We start from the raw sequence: 20,869 nt of genomic DNA on the forward strand, positions 1-20,869 counted from the left end.
CCAACTGGGGATGACCTTGACCCCCAGGGGGGGACACTTGGCAGTGTGGAGACATTTCTGGCTGGCCTGATTGGGTCGGGGTTGGGGTGCGCCTTGCATCTCGTGAACAGAAGCTATGAGTGCGTCAAGTACCCTGCAAGGCTCAGGTCCATCTGCCCCAACAAAGGTCCATCCGGCCCGTCACTGGTTTCCAGGTTGAGGAGCCCTGGCCTGGAGCAGCCCCAACCCCAGCACACCAGGCAGAGCTGGCCGGACCGGGAAGAGAGGATTAGGATTCTGGGGATGGGCCCAGGGGGCCAGTGTTTATTCTCCTAACAGTCTGCAAGCCCTGCGGGATGCTGAGGTGAGAGTCGAACGAGACACTGGGAAAGGCACAGAAACACAAAAAGCACGACACCGAACAGACGTGAAGAGGACACCTGGGCAGAGCTCGAAGCTGGAACAAGGGACAGTGAGCATCTCCTTGTCCAGTCACAGCTGGGGACCCAGCACGCGGGTGACTCAGTGTTTTTGGCCACTGCACATACCTGCAAAGGACCCAGAAAGCATCTCAAGCAGTGACTTGGGGACTACGAAGAAATTTCAGGGAAGTCCGTGAGCTTGCAAACTCCACGAATAATGTATCTATCAGCCCCCACCATGGGTCTTCCTTCGAGTCACTTCCAGAACCCAAGCCTGCTCCCTGTGACGCAACCGTCCAGTCCAAGTTGCCGAGGCCCCTCGAAGGGCTTGCGGCCAGCCCCCTGCGGGCCCCCTGTCCAGCCCACGGACATGCAGCTCCCGTGGCAGGGGGTGGCCGCTTGACAACACTCATCTGATCTCAGCTCCTTTGCTCCAACCGTCTGTGGTGGCTTCGGGTCTCAGAGTAAAGGCCCTGAGACGCCATGCGATGGATCCCTGGCTGGTGTCCCTGACCTCCCCGTCCATCGCAACCCTCGAGCCCCCAGTTCTCACACTGCCTCCCCTCTTTACTCCTGCCGCTCCCCACTGGACCGGAGGATCATCAGGGGCTTCGCTGTGTCCCCAGCTCCTTGGCCTGGAGTTTGTGGAGTTATTTAAGTGAACAAATGGGGTGACCCAGGTGCCACCACACTGCTCCCCAAGCCCGAACCGCCCAGGTTGTCACACTCACTCTTCTTGAAGAGCTTTTTCCGGCGTCCGGCCAGGCTGAGCTGGTCGTCCCCGCCGCTGTCACAGGTGCAGGCCTCGCTGCCCTGCCCGTAGTACTTGGGCACCAGGTTGGACAGGGCTCTGCCGCTGGGCTGAGCTGGGCCCTTACACTTGTGCAGCTTCAGCGTCCCCGTGGCGTCCTCCACACACTGCCACTTCTGCAAAGCACGGTAGGGGCCTCAGGCTGCGAGGTGCGGCCAGCTGGCCTGTCCACATCCCCTGCTGCCAGCCCATCCGCCCAAGACCCCCTCTATGGGACACAGGCCCCCAAGAGCTTCGTTCCTGGAACGACACGCTCACAGACAGACGTGGATGAGACTGGATGAGAAGTAGAGTAGTGGTGCCGAGGGGGACACCGTGTGACCCTGCGGCTGAGCGTGAGCCCCAGGCACTGGGGACACTGCGATGCAGGGAAAGCTCACAGGCAAAGCGGGAGAGAGATGGGCAATGGCACTTGGGGGTGGCTCGGCTCGCAGGGCCAGGGCTGCATCCCTCCCTTAATGGGTGCACAGCTGGGATGGGGGTCCCAGGGCCCTGGACCTCTACCAATGCCTCCCCAGCTGGCCTGGGCCCCAAACCCCACCTCCAGCGCTCTTATCGCTTGGGCGAAGCAGTGTGCTCTGGTAATCGGCTCTGAATTCACAGATACCTGCCCCTCCCCTGCCCCAGACAGCCTGACCCTTAATCTGGGGCATGGGGTTTGACAACAATCCCAGGGGCACAGAGGGCCCCCTGGCCTCCTCAGCTCTGGCTTGTAGCTCAGAACAGAAATCAGAACCAGTTGTTGGCTCTCGGCACAAACCCGAGGCCGAGCTCCCCGCAGAACGTCAGTGCTGTGTGTGCATGGCATTCAAGGCTGCTGCCACAGTGCCTGGAACAGTGCCTGGAACAGTGCTTGGCAACAGAGGCGTGCAGCGAAGGCTGCTGCAAGGATGCAGTGAAACTCTCCTGGCTGGGTCCCTCTTTACAAGGCCACGCCCCCAGGTCCCTCCACAGCCCATCTAGGCCTCCCAGACCTCAGAAGAGCCTAGTTCACACTCTTTCAAATTTCAGTCTTTGCTATCTCTGAAGTGCTATTAAAGTTACAACTTCCTTACTATTTCTTTTGAAATCAACTTGCTTTTTTAAAACCTAAATTTATTTCAAAGGGCAATTTCCTATGACACCTAAGAATGGAAACTCAGCCTCGAAGAGGAACCTGTAGCAGGGACTCCGACTGCAGCACAGTCACTGTGGGGCCACGAAGAGGCCTCCTGAGCCTCCGTCAAAGAGGGGTCGGGAGCTGGACACACACGCCCGCCCCCACGGGAGACTTCCTGTGATGTGGCCAGGTCGGAAGGGAGCTGAGTGCGACCCTGCTTTCTGAGCATCACCAGCATCCCCTCGCCTCACCCTGGGTGTCGCACACGTCAGCAGACCACCGCCCCCCCCCGCCAGGGGCACCGGCCTCGAGGGCTCTGGTGGCTGTGCAGGCAGAGGAGTGGGTGGACCTGACCCCTGTTTGCAGGGCCCCTCGCCCAGCCCCAGGGCTGCAGCCGAGCCCCCTCACCTGCCCCAGCTGCTCACACGCCGTCTGGTACTCAGCCCGCTGGCACAGGTCCTTCACGCGCTGGTACTTGGGCAGGAAGTTCTCCTGGGCGTCCACCTTGTCGCTGTCCCTCTTGTGGAGCAGTTTGCTGTGGGGCAGAGAGCGGGACACGGCTCTGGAGGAGCACGCAGGTCCCGCCTGGCCCTGTCTCCTGATGGCTCAGAGACTTCAGAGACGGGGATCTTAGCAGAAACCTCCCAGATGGCATGCGTGGGCAATAAAACAGAACATGCTGTGCAGGCGGCAGCAAACATGTGGCCTCCAGATGCGGATTCTGTGTCAACCGCAGGAACAACGATCGGCTTCTGTGTCTGGTTCCCACAAGCTCCCAGTCACTGCCGGAAGGTAGGGGAGTAATAATATTCCCCCTCCTTCCCCGATAGGGAGATCTTTATTTTTTATGTCTTTCTTTTTATCCTCACCCGAGGACATGTTTTCATCTCTCTCTTTTAGAGATGTGCCTCCGGTATGTGCCTGGACCGGGGATGGAACCCACAACCTAGGTATGTGCCCTGACCAGGAATCGAACCTGTAACCTTTTGGCTACGGGATGACACTCCAACTGACTGAGCCACCTGGCCAGGGCCCCACTAATACCACAGGCGCAGGTGGGGCTGCCAGGAGCTGCCTGGGACGGTGCAGAGGTGGGGGCACTTGGCGTCTCCCCAGGGCCCAGCACTCACCCTCTCTCCACCAGGAAGGAGTCCCGCCAGACCCTCATCTTCTTTTTCAAGTGAAACCTAGAGAGGAAAGCACACCTCCGTGTTCCCGTCAATGTGGGCACCTCCCCTGTCCCCTGTCCATTCTCCCAGACGCAGGGCGGTGCCCAGAGCAGCGGTGCTTGGTTCGCAACCAGCACAGGCCCCAGGGCCCCAGGGGAGGACGGGGTGAGCTGGGCACCCTCTGCCCCTGGCGGGGCTCACCTTCCCAGAGACTCGTGCCAGGAGGCACGTGGCAGAGGTGACTAGGTCAAGGCCACATGCAGTCACACGTGCACACGTCAGTGCCTCCCAGGAAGTCCAGCACCCCCCCTCCTCCCGTGTCCAGGGAGATCGCTCCCTCTCCGGCCAGCACCAGAAGTGGCTACCCTGACTTCGGTGAATTGCACTGTTTTTTTTGGGCGGGGGGATTTCCTTCCACCCTTTCCTGTTGGATTTGTGTAATTTAAGTGCACTTTTCATGCTGTGTCTCCCAGACAGGGACTTGGGCTGACAGGCAGCTTCCACCCTCCACCTGACCCCCAGGGATTCTGGCTCCCAACCCAGAGTCCCCACACCCCAAACCTCCCCAGTTTACACCCTTACAGCTTATAAAGCCTCACAGTCGGAGGGAGGAGGCTCAGTGACGGTGTTCCCCCCACAGGGCAGTCAGATGTGGCTGGACAGTGCCCATCAGGGCTGGACCTTCTGAGCTGCTGGAGGTGCAAGTCTGGGTTGCGACAGCCAGCTCTCTGGGGCTGTGACCCAAGCATGCAGTTACAGTGTTGGCCACCAGATGTCGCTCCTGCCACACCAGTGGCTGTGTCTCCCTGCTTTCCTGTCCCCACAGGGCTCAATTCACCTTCCCACCTGCCTCTGTTTTGCTCACCATCCCTGTTCCCTTTTCTGCCTCCAGGACACTAGGAATATGTTCCCATCACACCCTCTGTCATGAAAGGCACAGAGCGTGGCGATGGGGATTCAGCCTCTAGTCTGGAGTCTGCACGCTGGACTCAGAACAAGACTTGCCTGGAGACCTCCGACGGGCCGGTCACTCAACCTCTCCAGACTCAGTTTCCAAATTGGTAAAAGGGGAACATCATAATGCTTGCCTCCCTTGGGCCACCTTGACGATCAAAACGATAAACCCCGCTGCCAAGCACTGAGACAGGGCCTGGCAAACGGGAAGTGCTTTCTGCGTGTTAATTCCTGTTGCTATTTCACGTTTTACACAAATGAGGGTCTGTAAGTGGCCAGCCACTCTGGCCATATTCCAGATGGGAAACTGGCACCTCAGAGGGGCCACCCTTCTCTCCCATGGGACAGGAGTGATTGGAATGAGGGACCCCTGAACCCCGGCTCCCCACTCTTGGGAGTCACACCCCCTCCTCAGACCCACGCAGTTTGGCCCCACGTTCATAAGTGGGGGAGCCCAGCACCCCACCCCTCACCGGTTCACTGGCCGCTCTGTGTCCAGCAGTTTCAGGATGGACTTCCCGTCCATATCGGAAGGGGTGCCCAGACCGGCGATGTCCAGGATGGTGGGGGCCAGGTCGATGTTGAGGACGACATGGGGGTTCCTGCAGGAGGGAGCCAGAGGGACAGACTCGGCCACCTGAGCAGTGGGGCTCTGCCTCCCTCCCTCGGGGGTGGGGGCGGCTGGAGGGACAGGGGTCCTCAGGGACGCAGGCCCTGCAGGTGGGAAGCTGGGGTAGCACCACTCCCTGTATCTCAGCCCTCAATGCCCCCTGTGGCCCGATTCGCCCGAATCGTGCCCCAGACACACCACGGGGGCTGCCAGGAGTCTCAGGCCACACCTGACCTCTACTCAGCTGTTCCTTCTGCCAGGAATGCCCTCCCTGCCCCCCACAATCCAAACAAAGCACACCCATCTTTAACAGCTACTCCAATCCCGGCCCATCCCCTGGCCCCGGTGCTGTCCCCGACAGGCCAGGCACAGTCTGGCCTCAGGGCCTTTGCTCTTGCTGCCAGAATGTTCCTCCTCCAGGTACCAGCATAGCACGTTCCTTCCCTCAGTCCCTTCGGTTCTCTGCTTGAGAGGGAGCCTGTGAGACTCCGCAGGGCCGGCAGTCCCCGCCCACTGGTGTTCACACCTTTGCATGATCCATCCCAAGGGTGGGCCAAACCAACAGAATATGGCAAAGGTGGCGGATGTCATCCCACGGTTGTTACGTGATACATGACCCTATCTTGCCAGCTGTACCTCCCTCACCTCTTAAAACTGCCGCTAGCAAGGATGCTTGGTGAACAGTCTGGGGGGCAGACTGTGTGAGTTCACGTCCCCTCATGCACTTGCACAGCCTTGTGAATGGGGAAGTGGGACACACAAACCGAGACAAGCCAGCGTCAGCCAGCCTCTGGCTTCTGTTCAAACCACTGTTTGGCTTCCTGAGCCAGATGGCTGCAAGTCACAGCGACTCTGCCACCACAAAGGGAAAGCCTGCCTCAGAGTGAAGTGAATTCAGAGGAAGCAAGGTAGAAAAATGGAAAATGAGAGCTTCCACATGTCATGGTGTGATTGCTGGATCCAGCCATGCCTGAAGCCAGACCTAGTCTTGGACGTCCCAGTTATTGTCGTTGCTGCACTCCTTCTATCTTTAGTCTCATCTGGTTGGATGGTCATTTCTGCTTGCAGCCAAAGAAGTCCTGGTGTCTGACCTCTTCTGTGTCTTTGGCACCCAACCTGACATTAGCGCACTCTCTGTTGTGTCCAAGTGGGTTGTTTTGGGTCCTCGGAACCAGGTCACAGACTCCGAGGCTGACCAAACCCCTAATGGCAGTTCTTACAGAACCTTTTGGGGCCACATTCTTTCTGTTTACTGGGGTGGCTCAAGGTTACTGAGAGGCTGGACGGAGTGGCAGACAGGACCAGAGGCTCTCTCCTTCACATGTGACCTCAGGTCACTTAACTTCTGTGGGCCTCGGTTTCCCCAGGCAGGAAAGGGACGATGACAGCACCTCCTTCACAGGGTGGCTGTGGTATGTACATGAACAGCTGAGTGCAAAGGGCTCAGACCTGGCCCGAAGGGTGACCGCTGCATGAACCAGTTATTGTTGTACTGATGATTACGGGTGGGGGCCCTGAGACCAGAGCCAGGGCGGGATCTGATGAGGGGGACAGAGGAAGAGGGACGGAGCTGGGCCGGGCTCTGGGAAGTGTCACCAGGCACCTAAAGTGGCGGGATTATCTTGGTCCCTGCAGGGTGTGTGGCCTACACCCTGTCAGTGCCTGTGAGTGTCCCATCTGGACCCAGGGCTCAGATGGAAGTCAGACCAAATAAGCGACTTAAGAGCAATTTATCTGCATTTCGAAAAACCGTCGGAGTTGGTGTCCACAGCATCCCCATGAATCCGAGGAAGCGGCTTCTACCTTTCCCTGCCCCAGACATGTTTTTTTTTACTGCCAGAATGTGTCATCTCAAAGGTGAACCCTCAGAGAAGGCTGGCTGAGGGCCACGTGGCCCTTGAGGAGGGACGGCAGGGGAGACGGCTGCCCTTTGTGCTGCAGCCTGAGCTGGCTCAGCCCAGCTCCCGACTCCCCCATCCCTTCCCGAGGCGGCGGGATTCCTCCCGACAACCAGCAGACCCCGGGGCGCCCAGCCAGACGGAAATCAGGGTGGCATTCCCACCTGCTGGCCGCGGCACACGGGCCAGCTCCCCGATGCCCTGGCACACCGCCCGCCACAAACCTTCTGTTTGCACAGGTGCTAATGGCCCCTGGCCTCTCCTTCCTGACACTTGTATAAACGCATGGAAATCCACCCTGAGACCAGATCACTGTTTCACTTGGCACAGAAGTTCACCTGTGAGCACAGGAGTTACCCTGGGGTGAGGCTCGGGCTGCACGGTGGCAGTGCCTGCTTCCTGCCCGTCTGGGTGCCCACGGAGCCTCGAGACCTCCGTGAGTTGGGGGGCACACTTACAGCGAGCCAGCCTCCACGTTGGGGCCCCGCACGTAGAACGGGACCCTGATGTCGAACTCGTATGGCATGGACTTGCCCTTCACCAGGCCGAACTGGCCGATGTGGTAGCCGTGGTCGGCGGTGTACACGATGTAGGTGTTGTCCAGCTCGCCCGTCTCCACCAGCACGTTGTAGATCTGCGCCAGAGGGTGGCAGGTGAGGGCGCCCGGGGGGCACGGGGAGCCAGTGGGCTCAGCGCGACCCGCCTGCTCGCTCCCCGGCTGACGGGAACCTAGGTCTCAGGCTGCCTCCTCCCACAGAGCCCCTGGGGCTGTCCCACTAACTGCCGCCTCCCCACGGCCTGGCACCTTCCGTCCCCTTACTCTTCTTCAAGGAGGTCCTCACCGTCTGCCTCCCTGCCTTAGCCCGCAGGCCAGCCCCATCGGAGCAGAGGTTCTGTCACTGTGCAGGTGCTGATGCGTGAATGAAGCCTAGTGTGGCGGGAGCCTGTGACCCACCCTGCTCCAACGGAACCTTCCGCGGGGTCCGACGTGGCGGCCCCCAGACGTGTGTGGCTACTGGGCACTGCCATGCGGTCAGTGGGACTGAGGAACTGAGTTCCCAATTGCATTGCATTTTAACGAATGTAAATGTGAACAGCTGCGGACACACAAGGCATATGGTGTGCGCCCCCACAGTGGGCTGTTACTCAGTAGTAACAAGGAACGACGTTCTCCTATCGGCCACCAGGTAGGGGAACCTGGAAAACACCCCACCAGTGAAAGCAGCCGGTCACAGAAGGCCACACTCTGTGTGATTCCGTTCAGGTGAAATGTCCATGTGACGAGACACACACCCACGGAGACACAGGCTGGGCTGGGGACTGCCAAAGAATGACAGGTGAGGGGACTTGGCGGGGCAGGCAAGGCTGCGGGGTTTCTTCTCGGGGCGATGGCAATGCCCCAGAGGTGACTGCGGTGCCACCCGCACACATCTGCGGGTGCATCGAACCCTCCAGGCTGCACGCTCTACCTGGGTGAACCATGTGCACGTGAACTTCACCTTGATAAAGCTGCTGGAGAGTGTAAACAGCCACATGTGGCCACCATAGTGAACAGAACGGAGCAGAGCTAGGGTCTCTACTTCTCGAAGGCAGGGTTGGTCTGGGCCACTCAGAGCCACTCTCCCCAGACCCCTGTCTGCTGAGACAGGCAGGTAAGGGCAGGGGTCGGGGGTCGGGGGGATGGCCTACCGTCTCCATGGAGTCGTCCACTGACATGAGGGTCTGCAGGCGCTTCCGCTGCAGCACGTTGGTGAACTGCATGTGGATGGGCTTCATGGGCCCCGTGTAGCGCATGATCCAGTGCTTGTCAGGGTTGGGCGCGTAGTTGTAGCTCGGCGTGCTGGCGGGGGGACACACAGGTGGGGGTCAGCCGGAGGGTGCCGGGTGCCTCCGGCCCACCCGGGCCACAAGGGAGTGCCCGCCCTGTGCCCTGTCTGCAGCCCGGCGTGAAACGCCTCTGCCTGGGAGCAAGTGGACGCCGGCCCAGGGCCTCCGTTACGTGTTAGGTCGGCCTTTCTCCATGCATGGAGTGGCCACACGTGAAGACCTCGAGAGGTGCTGTGTTAAATGACCCGGGGCCACAAACTCAAAGTCCTTCCCATGCCAGATGTCAAGGCCAAAGTCTGGGCCTGGCGTCCATGTTCCTCGAACACCTGTCTGGAATGGGCTTGTTTTTCTTCTTAAAGAAGGAGAGAGGCTCAAGTTCGGAGCCCCCAGAGGGCACAGCGCCCGACTCCTACTGAATGGGACCGAATTTATTTTCCAGTTACCTTGGGGAGATGGCAAGGGAGGGCTACCACGGTGAAGGTGTGCCCTGCCCAATTTCCTTTTGCAATAGATAAATTTTGGTTCCAAAAAGGGAAACTGATTAAAAATTAGATGACTAATAAACGTGCATGTCTGGCCGATGCTGTGCGGATGGGGCCTGCCATGTCCTGTGACCTAGTGGGCACAATTCTTCTTCTGGTTGGACTTGACCTCCCATTCACCAAAGAGGAAGTGGAGGGTCAGAGCAGTGCGGGCCCCGCCAGCGGCGGAGCAGGCAGGGAAGCCACTGACCTCTGAGGCTTCTGCTGAAGGGTCAGCTGTGATGACTAATAACAATCGAACAAACAGCCCTTGACTTCTGCCGAGCACTTACCACGTGCGGGGCACAGCCTGAAGGGTTTGCCTTATACCATCTCATTTAATATTCATGACGGTCCTAGGAGCCGGTGCTAATTTTATTCTTGCGCGAGAAATGAGGACGCTGAGGCCCAGCGAGAGGACTAAGCTGCCAGAGGCAGAGCCAGGGTCTGAACCCCAGCGGCGGGTATGGGGGGGCTCCTGGCCAGAGACCCTCACATCCACAGTGAGCAAAACTTGGATCCAAGCTACTGAAAACCCCACCAACGCATTGGGGGGTTCAGGGTGGGGACACCTTGGATAAAAAGTGCTCTTTTTAAAACCCCACAAACAGTGAGTATCCCTTGAACTGATGATATTTGAGGCTCCCCCCATCTTATCCCCTCCCCAGACAAAGCTGCAAATAAAGGTTAAGTTTCCAGTGACAAAAGTCTTTTCAAAATGGCCACGAAGGGGCAAAGGGCTGCAGGGGGCGGGGGCGGGCAGAACAGGTCTTGTTGCAGGGAAGGCCCACCCCCCTCCCCTCTGGCAGGCCACACCAGCACTTTCACAGCCTCTCGAATGTCGGAATGTTCTCGGGGCAGAAGTAATAACACTGCGGCTTTGGGCAGCCCGCCGTTATGGAGACCGTTGCTATGCAGAGCCGGTGAGTCAGACTCCAGATTCCTGCTGGACTTCGCTTTCAGCCCCTGGCCGGTCTCCTGCCGCTAAATCCAACCCGGCCCAAGGCCTCTTTTGATTGCGAGGAGCTGCGCACCCCTGCGGACTAGTTTGGGGCCTGACCTGCCTGTCGAACATTCCCAGGAACAAGCTCCCGGCCACCCCCTCCCTGAGGGACCGGCCCAGGGCTGCCGGCCGCACTGCACAAAGAGCTGCTCAGAGCCGCTGGGCAGTGTGGGAAAATGGTTCCCCAGGCCCAAGGGGCCACATTCCAGGAGGCAATTTTGAGCAATCATCCCTGAATCTATCACATTCTCTGAGGCTGGTGTCTGTCCTGAGACCCGGGGGGAGGCGAGTCTGTCAGGGGTCTGCAGGGAATGAGCCCCGAAGCTCTTTCCCCGAGAGGCACGGGGTCCCACTTGCAGCCCGTGCCTTCTCGGAGACAGCATCCAGGCGCTTTCGTGGGGACCCAGCTGCAACCCTCACTTCCTCAAGAATCTGAGGAATGTCTGGTGTGTTCACAGCAGGGCCCGAAGGAGGGACCCCCCCTTCTGCTGGGGGTGGCGGTGGGTGGCTCTGGCCTCGTGGCCCCTCGCCCCAAGCCTGGCTGTCTGGCCTGGCTCCCACGGGTTACAGCAGGAGCTGCCCATGGGCCCACAGTCAGATGCCACACAGGAGGCGCAGTTCTGGGGCTGGTGTCTGCGGGTCGTGCGTTTCTGTGTGCATGTGCCTGTGGGTGGCATATCTGTGTCTTCACATGTAAGTGTCCATTCAGATACATCTGTGTGTCTGTAGGTATACATCTCTGCCTTCTCGTGTATCTCTTGTATATCTGTGTTCATCCTGAAATGTGCGCCTGCATTTGTGTGTGCGGGTTTGTGTGTGCACTTGTGCTGTGTGTCTTTGTGTGTCTGACCCGTGTGTCTCTGTGTGCACACATTTGTGTATGTCTATGCGTGCATATCTGCACCTTGGTGCCCATCTCTGTACCTGTGTGTGTCTGAGTGTGTGTGAGTGTGCATGAGTGAGTGTGGAGTGAGGGACTGGTGACAATGGGGCATCCAGCTGCATTTCTCAGAATTCACGAGGCCCAGCCCTGGAACAGGGCACAGGCTTGACAGGGTCAGAGTCTTGGACAACAGCCTCCTGACAGAAAGATCTGGAACTCGCACCCAACCTGCAGGACTCTGTCCCCTCTTCACCCCCGCCCCCTCAACTGTCATAACCAAACATCCCAGCTGCAGAACTTTCTGGTTTTGTTTTGGAAATGATTATGCCCCAGAGATAAGAGAGCCTTCCAAGCACACCCCTAATAAGGCGAGGGGGTTCTCTGGGTAAGTCATAGCAGGCGCTGCTCGTGTTCAATTTCTGTAATTTTCATTTCAAAGGGAAAATAAATGAGCAGGCAATGTCAAACAATCTCATCATGAAACACCAGGGCTGCTAGGGCGGGGGAGGGGCAGTGCCTCTTTTAAAGGAGAAGCCACAGAAGCCAAGTGTACCCCGCAGCCCCACAGTGGCTCCCTCAGGTGGGACTGGGCTGGCCACACGTCCCTTCTGCAAAGGTGAGCCATTAGTGGGGGTGGGAGGAGAGGCTGGGGGGCCGGCAGGCAAGTCCGCTGTGCTGCCCTCGGGGGGGTGAGGGTGGACTGCCGCCCTGGGGAACGCCCTGGGGAGCGCAGCTCGTCACCTGTCAATTCTCCTCCCCAGAGACCAGGGGGTCAGAGGTTAACACCCCGGAATCCTCTGAGCCATCTGAGTGCCGTCAGGAAGTAAGTGTAGCAAGAGGCCTGCGGGGGGCGCCTTCTGAGTGTGACGAAAGTTGAACATCTGGGACATGCAGTAGGGTTCCAAAGTGCCCTGTCCTTGTCACCCTGATATCATGGCAAGGGCTGCCGAGTGTCACCACTAAGTGGGAGGTGGTCTGAGGCAGAGCAAAGCAGAACTTTCCAGAAAGATTTACCCGCCAGCTGGAGGGAGGCGGACTGGCAGGGTGGGCAGAGGGCGGGGAGGTGGGAGTGCGGGCCGCATCTGAGCCTCGGCTCTGCCTTTACCAGCTGGGCGCTCGTAGGGAAGTGACCGCACCTCTCTGTGCTTCCACGTTCTGGCCTGTGACATGGGAAAGCCACGTGTGGCCGAGAGACGGCCTCCAAGGGAGCCCTCCAGGGCCCTACCTCCTGGTAACACACTGGTGGGTAGCTCCCCCTACACACAACAGCGGTAGTGTCGGCGTGACCAATCACAGCAGCAGCAGTGTCTGCGTGACCAATCACAGCTGCAGCAGTGTCTACGTGACCAATCACAGCTGCAGCAGTGTCTACGTGACCTATCACAGCAGCAGCAGCAGTATCTATGTGACCAATCACAGCTGCAGCAGTGTCTACGCGACCTATCACAGCTGCAGCAGTGTCTGCGTGACCAATGAAATACAGCAGAGCGCTGGGGTGTCACTGGAGGTCAGGTTATAAAAGGCCACAGCTCCCCCCTCGGCCTCCCTGCGCCCTCCCCATGTGTCTCTCTCTGTCTCTCATTTCGAATCATTTGCTCTGCAGGAGGGCAGCTACTACACAGCGAGGAGCTGGTGGAGCCCAGGCAAGCCTTGGGGGCGCTGCAGTCCCTTCACAACCGCCTCAGGAGACCCTGAGCCAGAGCCTCCCAAAAGGCCTCTCCCAGATACCGGACCCCCCGACACTGTGAGATAATGTACCGTCGTTTGGAGCTAGCTGCTAGATTTCAGGGTGACTTGTTAACTAATACTTTTAGGGTCGTTGTGCATATTCAGTGACTTGGTGCCGTGTCAGGGGCCTAGCACCGAGCCGGCCACACAGCCGACGCTGAATAAAGGCGGGCAAATGTATTATTAGTCTGATGAAGCTATGGACCCCTTCCCAAAAGGATGTTTTACAATGTATACAATAAAACGCATGGGATTATGAAGGAAACCTATTACACTGAAATGAAGTTCCAGGCACAGACCTGCTGGTGGGAGGAAGTGGGTCCCCACTTAAACTTGTCGCCTGCTGTGGCAGTGTGGCCAGTTGGGCTGGGTTTGCACCCTGCTCTCCCTGCAGATGAGCTGTGTGCTCTGGGAGTCTTTTGCCCAGCTCTGTCGCTGCTGTGACAGTGCTGTGACCCTCCCTCCCACCTCCACACCCACCGTGGGCTCTGCAGGCAGGAGCCAAAGCTTACATGTGCTGCGAGGCGTTGGGGAAGAGGTGGGAGTACTGGGGGGCTGAGTCCTCAGGGCCGTGGGGGGCAGCGTGGCTGATGACCATCAGCACGGGCCTGTGTGGGTACATCTTCTTGGACGTGCGGAAGAAGCTGATGCTGTCGTTGGTGATGAGGTCTGTCAGGTAATCCTGGGGGTGCGGGAGAGACGGGGGAACGCGTGAGGAGCCAAGCGTAGGTACTGAGTGTGCCAGGTGCCTGGCCAGGCTTTAGGACACAGCAGAGACCCAGCCAGACAATCCTTGCCTTCAGGGAGCCGACGGTCTAGGGGGCAGACAGGTAATAAGTCAACAGGTACAAAATATGAATGTCAAATGGCACTATGCATAATGGAAGGGAAAAAGTACAGAAAAGTTTAGGGAGGAGGGATGAGAAATTGCAATTTGTTATTCATCCATGGTAGATATTGAAATAATAATAGCTTCTACCACCGAGTGCTTATAGTTTGCCAGGAACTGTCCTGTTTCCTTGTGTTAGCTTGTTTAATTCTTACACAACCATCGAAAGTGTGTGTGACGCCAAGTCCTGCTCTCCAGAACAGGAAATGAAAGCACCGAGAAGTTATGTGACTTGATGTCACACAGCTGCAAAGTGTTACAGCCAGGCCTCCAGAGTCTTGGTTCCTGAGCCTGAAGTCTTTGTAAGGCTCTGGGGGCTACCAGCCAGCGGGGTGGGCGCATCCTGCACTCCCGGAGTGCCCATGTTGGGGGCAGGAGCAGATGAAGATGTGGACAAAACCCCAAGGCAGTGATAGGGCGCAGCAGACGAAGGAAGACAGGATGTGACAAAGAGTAACTGGGAGCAGGGGGTGGGGGGCACCCTTGAGCTGGGGCAGTTAGGGAGGGCTTCTCTGAGGAGGTGACATCTGAACTGAGACCTAAATGATGAGAAGGAGCTGGGCATGGGAAGGTCTACGTTACTGGGGTTCATCTTAGCTGCTGGCATCCTCGGGGGAGCTTCACCGATCCCTGGGCCACTCGCAGAGTCTCTGGTTTGACTGTTCAGCCCAGACATTTTTGAAAGCTCCCCAGCGGATTCCAGTGTGCAGCCAGGACTGAGAACCACTGGTGCCGAGAAGAGTTCCAGGCAGCGGGAACAGCCAATGCAAGGGCTCAGAGGCAGGGATGAGCCTGCCACGTGCTTGAGGAACAGAAAGAGGGGGAACCGGCAGGGGCCATGTAGGGGTCCTCTGAGGGGCAGCACGGAGGCCTGTGTGGTGAGACCCGCTTCAATACTCCAGGGTGGCGGAGAGTGGGGAGGACAGTGGGAGGAAAAGGTCGGAACTTGAGGGTCGCCCAGGCTCAGCCATGGAGCTGAGATGTGCCTAACACTTTCCTTAACCTTGACACATCTTAAGCTGCTGATCTCTCTGGAGATCTGGAAGGTAGCGAGTTCTTGAAATGTACCCACTGCTTCCCAGGAAGCAGCCCTGCCCGAAATGATGGCTTTGAAAATAGGATACTATTTCAGAGCAAAATAAGGTGAGGAAGTGGCTCCGGCTTCTACCCTGAGTTACACTGTATCACATTCCCCACCACTGGTGTCCCTGTGCATCCACAGGTGTGCATCCACAGGTGCGCCTCCAGGGACAGGCAGACACTGTTTCTACGTCACCGCAGTGCTGCCGGTAAAGCGGTGACCACAGCGGGAAGACGGGTGATGGGCTGACACTGTGTTCACACAGCGCAGGGTCGTGTAGACAACACTTGCAGTCACTGAGGTGGGAAGTTGCCCGGGATACACCATTAGCAGGAGAAGGCTACAGAGTCAGTCTCGGGGGAGGAGAGGGGGAGGGGGAGAGGGAGAGGACAAACGGGCTTTATAAGGGGGCCTATAGAACCTATGTCATAAAAATAATGTTCCCGTCAATCAAAGAGATGCTGCTCTAGTTGTGGACTGCGATTTAAAGGCGTTGGAAACACTCGTAACACGAAAAAAGGAGCTAAAATGGTGCAAAGTGCTTGGGCGAGAGGAGGGGTTGGATGCCAACAGGAAATCAACATCAGTGCCGCTGGGGGATGGATCCGAACCGGCATGAAATCCTGGGGGACCCACCCGCTGAAGCTCGCTGCCTCCAGCCGGGGAGCTGGGGTGGGAAGGACTCTGCATAACAAACCCGTCTTTGTGATTTGATGTTAGAACTACACGCCCGGCCACGGCCAGGGCGAGGCAGTGAGCCTTGCTGGGAATCCCGGGCGGGAGACTCCCACGCATGCAGCAGTCGGGGAAGCAGAGAGGGTGGAAGGGGGTCAAAGAGAAGAAAATAGAGTGCATAGGAGAGAGGAACCACCGCCCGAGCCCTGTTGGAGCCGCTGGCCCGGGCTGTCTGGGGCTGTTACTGCCGGACCCTCAAACAGGTGGATGCTTCCTCTGCAACCGAGCCTTTTCGAGTTAAGTTTCTGGTCACAATGGAAAGAGGACAGTCGGATTCAAGAAAGGGTAAGTTCTGCCGCTTGGGGCAATCCAGGAAGGCTTTCTGGAAGAGGAGGCAGGTGAGATATCTCCAGGGCAGGCGAGCACTAGTGAAGATGCTGCCAGGGCTGTAATAACTGGCAAGGCAGGTGTGGCTGAAATGGCTCACTCCGGGGTTGACACAACAGGAGAGAGGGCGTGTACGCATGTGTGTGTGTGTGTGTGTGTGTGTGTGTGTGTGCGCGCGTGCGTATGCAGCGCCTGGCACGGAGTTTGGCACAGAGCAGGCTCCTAATGATAAACACTCGTTGAGAGAAAGGATGAATAACGCCATCGAATTCTGCCGGTCCACCCACCGTGTATGACTGTGGTGAAGAACACAGCCACACACGAGACACCCAGCACCATGCCGGGGCCCCAGGAGGGCACGTTACTAAGGGTGTGAGGGGGTGCCCATTTCCCAGGTCGGAGGTTCTCAGGAGCAGGCAGCAGAGCCGGGGGCACACAGGAGGTGCCAAGACTGGGCTGCGAACCCTCGGCTCCACTGCACGAGGCCGGGAGGGTGGGCCGAGGACCCGTGCGCCGGGCTGTGGAGGCTGCCGAACTCACCCTGGAGTAGTCGAAGCCGTGCTTCTCCTTCACCCCGTTCCGACAGAGCGTGTAGTTATAGAAGCGAGAGTTTTTGAGGAGGCCGACCCACTCCTTCCAGCCCGGGGGCACGTAGGAGCCGTTGTATTCGTTCAGGTACTTGCCGAAGAAGGCTGGAGGGGAGAGGGGACCGAGAGGCCACGAGACAGCAGTGAGCAAGAGCCCTTCCCGGGCCCCACCCACCCGTCCTGCGCCCCCCGCCTGAGCGGGTGACGTCTGGGACCCCCTTCCCAGTGTTTTTACATGCAGAAAACAAAGTACACAGGGTTACAGAGAAATCTATTTTGAAACACTGTTGCCAACATATTAAAATAGATCAACATTTAACCATGGACATCTTTAATAAGTTATTTTTAACCAAGACAGTAAAAGCAGGACGTCGCAGAGAGTGATCATTTCAGAGCAGCAACGCGTGGCGGTATTTCGTTTTGCAACATCTGCAGTGACAGCAATGGAAAAGTAACAGGAGGGATGACATATGACAGATGACGGAGTCAGAGATTCTGCCCACACGCAGGGGTCTGTGGTCCATGCTCTTAATGGAAGTGACCACTAGGTTTCAGTTGTAGGTTAGTGAAAGGAAGAGTGAATTTTTTCTGCATTCGTGTCTGTGGGCCCCTTGACTTCTATCTACAACACAGTGCCCGGGATGGCTAACGGAAAGAAATGGACAACACCCAGGGTTGGGGGGGCTGTGGAACAACTGGAGCTTGTGTGGACGCCGGTGGGCGTGCAAGCTGGTCCACGCCGACGCAGAAGGCTGTTTGGGAGTGTCGGCTGACCTTGAACATGCTTACACCTTCTGGCCCAGCGGTCCAGACCCTGGGCATTTGCTCAACAGGACTGCGTTTGTTCATACGCTCACCAAAAGTCAGGAGCAGGACTTGCGTGCACGCAGCGGTTGTCATGACAACCCTCAGAAAGAGGCCCATGCCCTCCAGCTTGGCCTTTGTCAGATTCATCAAAGTGCTATTTTGGCTTCTGTTTGCTGACTCCTTAGTTTTATTTCTCAGCTGGTTCGGAACCTCAACAAGGAAGAGGGTGAAATTTAATAAGGCCCCTTCGAGGAGCCCTGGCATGCTCTATACGTGGCAAGTAGTACCGGTGGTGATGTCAACATTTCCCTTTGAAACGAATGAAAGAAAAAGAGTAAAACAGTGGAGAGAAATGTACTAAGTAATTAACAGAATCCATGTGCCTGGACATGGTAAAAATCAATATATCCATCCACTAATCATTTATTAAGCACCTGTGGTGTGCTGGGGGCTGTCCTGGGTGCTGGAGACACAGCCGTGAGACCAACGGGCTCCCTGCCCTCAGAGGGCTGACATCTGAGTGGGGCACACGGTGACAAGTAAAGATGGTGTTGTTGGTGGTGACAGGGATGAGGGACATAAAGGATGATGATGTGCCAATGTGGCCAGAGATGGACCCCGGAGGCACCACTGGGCCATGGGGTCATGGGAAGTCTCTTTGCGGAATAATGAGAGGGGGTCGGAGGGAGTATGGGAGGACAGGGCACATGGCCTCAGGCAGCGGGGAGGGCACGTGCAAAGGTCCCGAGGCAGGAACAGGTTGAGGGCGTTTGAGGAACCCAAGGAGGTCGGGGAGGGAGGGAGGGAGGGAGGAGATGACGGGAGGAGATGATGTTACAGGGTAGAGGGGCCGGATCCTGTAGGGTCCTGGCGGCCACAGTGAGGAGAAGCAACAGGCAGCTTGACAGGGACATTTTAAAAGAGTCACAGGTCCCCTGAAACATGACATGCCAGACGTTGCATTTTGTGTGCGTTTTCCAGGAAATGGCCGTAGCTTCCAACACACGGGTACTCTGAAAGGAACTCAGGACCATGAATACATGAAGCAGCACAGGGCCTCACTGTTCTGCATGGCACCCTGGAGAGAGAAGCTTGCCAAATTCCCCACTGCGGGAGCTCCGTTCTCTCCCTTAGGTCTCCCAAGACCCTGGCTTGTGATCTACTGGTTGTCCCCGAAGATCAGGACCCAGGTCTTTCATATAAAGGCGCAGTATACAGAATGCCAATGAGCTTAACTTCTTGGCCTGGGGGTGGGAAATGGGTTGCCTGTGGAAGCCCACCCCTGCCTATCATTGACCACGGGTGTCAAAGTGTCTGGAGCCACTTCCTCTGCTAGACTCTCCTCTCCCCCTTCTCTCCAACCCCCAGTCCTTACAAAAATCCAGAAAGGGTTTATTATTCAGCCTCCACAAGGCCCTAGAAAACAGGGCTTCAGTCAAAGGCTTTTAGTGCCAAATTAGATTTTGTTCTCATTTGATTAGATTTCCCCAAGGCGGTTTTTAAAATGGTTACTCCGGCACCAGATGAGGTGGGACAAGCAAATCAGCGTGGGCCCCAGGGCTCTGGGCCCGGAGATACAGCCAGGGGAATGAGCTGGAATTAAAATCAAGATAAAAAAATACAGCCTATGTCATGGCTGATGTCACCGAGTTTTTCCAGGCTCGGACGGTGCCAAAAGAATCGCAAACCGGGGGCTGGAACAACTTGGCAGGCCGATTAAGAGGAATTAAATGCCGGGCCAGGAAAGGCCATGGAAAATGTGCTGGGCGACAGCTGCCCCTAGGAAGCAGGGCTGGCAGCAAGTGAGGAGATGGGGCACTCACTGCCTCCCCTGTGCCAGGCGCTGGGTGGAAATTCATACCCCGTGGTGGAGACTTTTGTTTGGCTCCCCTGGTCCTGACTGTGATCTTCTGGGTGCCATAACTTCTCTACTTACCTACACATGGGCTGATCTTCATTCAGCCTGACCAATCAGAGCACCACATTCCCTTGGTTACTGCCATTGGTTCACAGATAGGCATGTGACCCAAGCTAAGCCAATGAGAGTTAGCCCCGGGATTTTTAAAGAACTACTGGCAAAGAGAAATTCTTCTACAGGGCTTGAAGCTGCTTGCAGTCATCTTTTTTTTTTTTTTTTTAAATATCTTTATCCCAGGATATTTTTTCACTGCTTTTTAGAGAGAGAGGAGAGAAGAGGGAGAACCATTGCTGTGAGAGAGAAGCATCCCCTGGTTGCCTGGTTGCCTCCCCTACACGCCCAGACTGGGGACTGAACCCACAACCAGGTATGTGCCACGACCAGGAACCAAACTTGCAACCCTGGCTATACAGTACAACGCGCCAACCAGCTGAGCCACACTGGCCAGAGCTGTAGTTGCCTTGCAACTGCAGGGGAGAGTCTACTTGAACTTGAAGCAACATGGAAGAAAGCAGCAGAGGTGAGAGATGCAGAGAGGAAATAGACTCGGAACTGGGCCAGGGCAGTGAGAGGCCCCGCAATGCAAAGGAATGGCACACGGTGACCCGACAAAGACAACAGCAGTGACAACCACCAGAGGAACAACCATTTCCAGGCAGGCCCCACTTTGCTCGGCCCTGACACCCACACGGCAGTTTCCGCAGCTCAGGGGAACACCTGTTTCCCCCGACTGGGTCCACATTTCGCCGCCACCGCATATGCACTGGAAGGACATGAAGGACAAGCTTCGCAACTGGCTCCACTGTCCACAAACAGACGTGTAAATAACAAATGTGCATCGTGGTCAGTGGCCAATCACGTCACTTCTGGCAAAGCTCACTGGTGACTGGTCAAAGCGCACCTGCCATTCTGTTCACGCACAGACGGCAAGGCCTCCTCATCTCCCGGGGACACGTCGACAAGACATTTTGCACACGCTGGTGATCAGAGGAGAGAACCGGCCAGTGGAGATCAAAGTGCAGCACAGAAACCAGGAGCCAGAACGCAGTGCTCGAAACACGAGCCGAATGCAACGCCCGTGCCAGAAGAGATGGAGCCGCCCCGGGGATGCATCGCTCACTCCATGGGAAGCTCCAGACGAGCAGCCAGGACTTAGTGGAAGGAGAACTTGACCATGGACAGAAGTGAGGACGTGTGGTTGTGATGAAAAGGAAGGAGATGTCCCAGAGGAAGTGACAAAACACTCCCCATTACGGGAACCCGTGAAGACATTCCACAACACCGTGAACTGCGCTCTTGGGAAAACCGTTTAATCTCTTGATGCCTCACTTGATCCCCTGATAAAATGGGGGGTAATAACAATATTTATCTCATAGGATTGTGATGAGAACAGTATTTGTATATTGCATAGATCCAGCCCCTACCACGTGCCTACGAAGTGTTCCAGTTTCGTCGTCACCTTCTTGCTCAGTTACACCTTGTTCCATGAGTCACTGCAGAGAGAGATGTCAGGACCCCCCCCTCGCCGCCTCCCCACCTTGAGGGGTTTGTCAACCTCTGAGTCCTTCTGTGAGGCTCCGCCTGGGCTGTGCAGGCAGCTCTTGGTTGGAAAGCTCTGAGC

At 57.0% G+C, this 20,869-nt stretch overlaps 1 protein-coding gene and 1 long non-coding RNA gene across 2 annotated transcripts in view; one reads left to right on the top strand and one right to left on the bottom strand.

Annotated features, from left to right (window-relative positions):
• Window positions 1-20,869, bottom strand: part of SULF2 (sulfatase 2) — a 93,998-nt gene that overhangs the window by 12,145 nt on the left and 60,984 nt on the right. The window contains exons 4-11 of the mRNA XM_037044243.1: window positions 16,477-16,628; window positions 13,417-13,586; window positions 8,632-8,782; window positions 7,401-7,576; window positions 4,908-5,036; window positions 3,442-3,498; window positions 2,720-2,846; window positions 1,133-1,328 (exon numbers count right to left, since the gene is read on the bottom strand). Coding sequence (XP_036900138.1) covers window positions 1,133-1,328; window positions 2,720-2,846; window positions 3,442-3,498; window positions 4,908-5,036; window positions 7,401-7,576; window positions 8,632-8,782; window positions 13,417-13,586; window positions 16,477-16,628 — 1,158 coding nt within the window. The remainder of the gene's footprint in view (window positions 1-1,132; window positions 1,329-2,719; window positions 2,847-3,441; window positions 3,499-4,907; window positions 5,037-7,400; window positions 7,577-8,631; window positions 8,783-13,416; window positions 13,587-16,476; window positions 16,629-20,869) is intronic.
• Window positions 10,664-13,115, top strand: LOC118985576 (uncharacterized). Its single transcript, XR_005066148.1, has 4 exons — window positions 10,664-10,739; window positions 11,616-11,792; window positions 11,938-11,999; window positions 12,780-13,115. It is a non-coding gene; the product is annotated as an uncharacterized LOC118985576 (long non-coding RNA).

This window comes from Sturnira hondurensis, unplaced genomic scaffold, assembly GCF_014824575.4.
Source record: "Sturnira hondurensis isolate 20B ecotype Veracruz unplaced genomic scaffold, ASM1482457v3 Scaffold0004136, whole genome shotgun sequence".
In the NCBI taxonomy this organism is placed as follows: domain Eukaryota; kingdom Metazoa; phylum Chordata; class Mammalia; order Chiroptera; family Phyllostomidae; genus Sturnira; species Sturnira hondurensis.